The 3792-nt window shown below is 36.8% G+C and overlaps 1 protein-coding gene across 1 annotated transcript; it reads left to right on the top strand.

Annotated features, from left to right (window-relative positions):
- Nucleotides 1-496: 496 nt before the first annotated feature.
- Nucleotides 497-2463, top strand: LOC106664794. Its single transcript, XM_014390787.2, has 6 exons — nucleotides 497-754; nucleotides 1298-1503; nucleotides 1563-1645; nucleotides 1874-1971; nucleotides 2027-2134; nucleotides 2189-2463. Exons 1-5 carry the CDS (start codon nucleotides 691-693, stop codon nucleotides 2059-2061), a joined length of 486 nt encoding a protein of 161 aa, XP_014246273.1. The 5' UTR covers nucleotides 497-690; the 3' UTR covers nucleotides 2062-2134; nucleotides 2189-2463.
- Nucleotides 2464-3792: the final 1329 nt, after the last annotated feature.

Genomic DNA, 3792 nt, shown 5'->3' on the forward strand with positions numbered 1-3792 from the left:
TGCTTAGAATTTAAAAGGGTTTGTTGCAGAAAAGATTATGCTGGTTGGGCCATCTATATAGAGATGCTTATGAGGGACATCCAGGGTAATACGAAACCATGAGGAAGATACGCAATCTTAAGATAGTTCCAGGATGTGGAAGATCTTGAAAAGATGAAAGCGAGTCAGCAAAGAAGGAATGTGCCTGACAGGTCTTGTTAAAGAAGGTCCATAGACCCTAGAGCCAAAGAGTAATATCTCCAACTATCCTAACATATTCTTCATGTTATACTTGATCACTTTATGAATCATAGTTCAGAAAACAATTTACAAATTTAATTAAACAGCGTATTTCAAAAAAATATGGTTAATTCTCGATAAAAGTCTATTTTTATTTTCAAAAGGAAAATAAGTTACATCTTAAGGTGGCGCCAGGAAAGACTCCCTCAAGTGCAACCAGCGAAACTAAGCGGACCATAATGGTGTAAATTGGGCCAAAAATCGACAGAAATTAATTTTGAATTGGTTTTTCAGATTCAGAAGAGTAAATCGGTGGAAAGGACGAGAAAAGGACCGAAGGTAACGTCACGGCCACGTGCATCTTTATCACACTGAGTCAGTAGTGACAAATGTGACCACGCGCAGGATTGTTGTATACATTTGTATGATTATAATCTCGTTTTTTATGATTTTCACTGTTTTTTAACATTAATGATATTACTGACAGCGTTTTTAGCACTTGTTGCAATCAGGTCGACTGTCGCTAAAGAAACTGGTGAGTTAAATCATAAAAGGACGGTTATTATTTTTATTATTATTATTATTATTTTAGACCGAACTCGAGAAAGTTCTGCCAATTCTAAGCCGGTTTTTTCGGCCAATTTTTTTCAACAAACAACCAAAAGATTTAACGATTGTCGTTTTAATTCTAATAAAAAACATCAGAAATATTGATTTTTTTAAACGCATCTATGTCTTCATGTTGGAACACTTATAATTAATCGAAACTAGGCGGACCTGGATGAACATGACAGCGTTAAGCGTACACAACTTGCCACAAAATGATCTACAGGACAAATCATGCAATTTCTCTATTTATTAAAAAGTCTAACTAAAAATTCATTTTGCATTATTATTCTTTTACATAAATTAGTTAAACTTAGGCTTCACCCACTGGTGTCATTAGTTTAAAGTTCAAACCAAAGACTAGGAGGTAAATTTGGCTTAGTGCTCTTCAGTTGTATCACAGGGTGTCATTCTCATAGCCAGCTCGCTATGTCATGTTCCTCAGTAAAGATGTCACCCTGTGTATTTTCAGATTTTGTCCTCTGCAGTTTCTGCGGCTATAACGTCTCCCCTGCGAGCACCTTAGTGAATATACAAAGCCCTGCTGCAACTGTGACCTACAATCAGACGCTGTTCGGCGTTAACGGCCTTCAGGTTCAGTCCGTGAAAAACGATTTGGGCCTCAAATTCGACGTTATCATCTCGACAGGGAGCACGTGCGTACCGTCAGCCATCCATGTAAGTCTTGAACGTCCTGTGGCCGCATCGGCTTTTCTATCGATGAACCGATTTTTCAGAAGTGGGAGATCGAACATTCCTGGTTCCCGGGTTACGCTTGGAAATACTGTCTCTGCTCTAAATGCCAGACGCAAGTGGGATGGTCAGTTTTTTCTCTTAATATGTGTAAAATAGCGGTTTGTTGAATTTCAACCAGGAGGTGGAAATGTTTTATTTATTATTAAGTATAAAGTAAAACTGAAAAATCCTTATCAGTAATTTACAGCTTTGTAAGCTCATCTTTTTTTTATTAATACATATTTTGTCTCTACAATAATTAAAGTAAGCACTATAATATTTCAACTTTATATTTTTTATTGTATTTTTTCAGGGTATTTGAACCGTTAGCAACAGCAACTGATGAAAGATTGTACGCCTCCAAGAACGGATTTTACGCACTTAGACTGGGCAATATACTAAGTGAACATTGTCAGTTGATACAAATTTTAAAATATATCAATTTTAAAAGTCGAAATATTTCCAGTCGCAGATTCCATCGTTGCATCACCAAACATATAGTGAAGATGTCGACTGAACTCTCATCCGAGCAGGTCGAATTTTTGGCAAAGTGTGAAAAAGATTTCATCCACAGGTGAGTCGTAAACGTATACGTTGTAAACGTGTTTTACTAAGAGAAATTGTCCAGGTACACAGAAAAGGACGATGAGTTCTCAATCGTCATGGCTATAGGTGTGTCGCAACCTCCTCTGGTCGAACCTTGGAGGCCCAAGGGTCTCATAAGAAAGCATTCTCAGCCTCCTAACTATGAAGATGATGGTCATAAAAGAAGACGATATAATTAATAATATATTGGTGTTTATGGCTGCAATTATATATCATATAAGCATTTTTATAAGAGTTTGTAAATTCTTGTTTATAACTCAATCAGTTTGTGTATAAAATATATAAAACTTTTCTCAATTTTCTTTTTTTTTTAACTCAGAAAATTAAGTTGGAGTTTATATCGATATGCGGTAATCATATTGAATTTTTTGCTGAGTCCTTATGAAGATACGCCAAAAATTCAGAAAATTTTTCATTTTATTTCAAACATGAAGATATCACAATTTTTTGTCATATAGTTTGACTTAGCAGTGTGCTCTTGTAAATTAGAACCAATTTATTGTTAAGGTTAAAAGCAGTTGGCCTTTACATAACCTTAAGGGACTCGAGATGCATTCGCCAAATAGCGTGCCTACGTACACACATATACAGGGTTTGTATATCCTAGTTGTTGCAGAAAAAGCAAATATGTATTTATCAACTGCCGTGAGAATCAACTTACTACCAATCGTGATGGACATCAGTGAAACTGTCAATACTGGAGCTGTGGTTACTGTTTTTTTTAGTGGCAACAAACTTGGCCACGAATCAGTCACATCTTACTTTCAACCCTTTTACACGCATCGAAAAACTAGTTCCAATTTTTGTGATTCGGAAGAGAAGCATTCCAAATTAATGGTCCAGCTTGATACAGAACTAGGAACTCCAAGACTTGTTGGGTCAATGCAGTCTTAATCGACAGAAACATTGCTATGATGTTCTTTCGTTAATACATCTATACTATTTAGGAATCGTTTATTACTGGGGAAAAAATAGCAATGTTGATTGTAGTTGATTCCCGAATGGCTGCTTTGAATTTGGCTACTTCACGAATATTTGTGCATTTTGAAGTGGACAAGGAAATCGACAATTAGCCGAGCATCGAATATTGTTGCTCAGCGAATAACAACACCCAGCCCCACTAGTCAAGATTTGGTGAATTTTTGCTCGGCATTTGGTGAATCCCGCATGTCTGGAGCCACCTTTACGCCCAGTGACCAATATTTGTCTGTTGTGTAATCCCCATTATTATCTATAGCTTTTCAGTAAGGTTAAAGCCTCCTGTTTGTATACTCTCTTGGCTTTTCTACCCTCAGGAATGGGAAACTAGGAAATTAGTTCATATGCTTTCACACCAACAAAAAACATGCTCTTTTGTCTTCTTCCTGGTAATGTCTGCACTACCTTGTTTCTGCTACTCTTTGTCAATATACCACTGGAGTCTGCGGTGTCCAATCAGGTTAGGTTTAGTAGTTATGCTGTTAGTTTCTTTGGCAGTCTTTTAATGAACCTTTTGACTTACTAAAAAACATAATGGTATGGATCTACATTTTTGGAATTTTGTAAATTGGTTGGGGGTCGCGGTAGCCAAGTGGTTAAGGTGTCAGACTCTCAGCTAGTAGATCCTGCAGTCATGGGATTGATCCC

This window comes from Cimex lectularius, unplaced genomic scaffold (genome assembly GCF_000648675.2).
Source record: "Cimex lectularius strain Harlan isolate CLEC.00 unplaced genomic scaffold, Clec_2.1 scaffold137, whole genome shotgun sequence".
NCBI classification, from domain to species: domain Eukaryota; kingdom Metazoa; phylum Arthropoda; class Insecta; order Hemiptera; family Cimicidae; genus Cimex; species Cimex lectularius.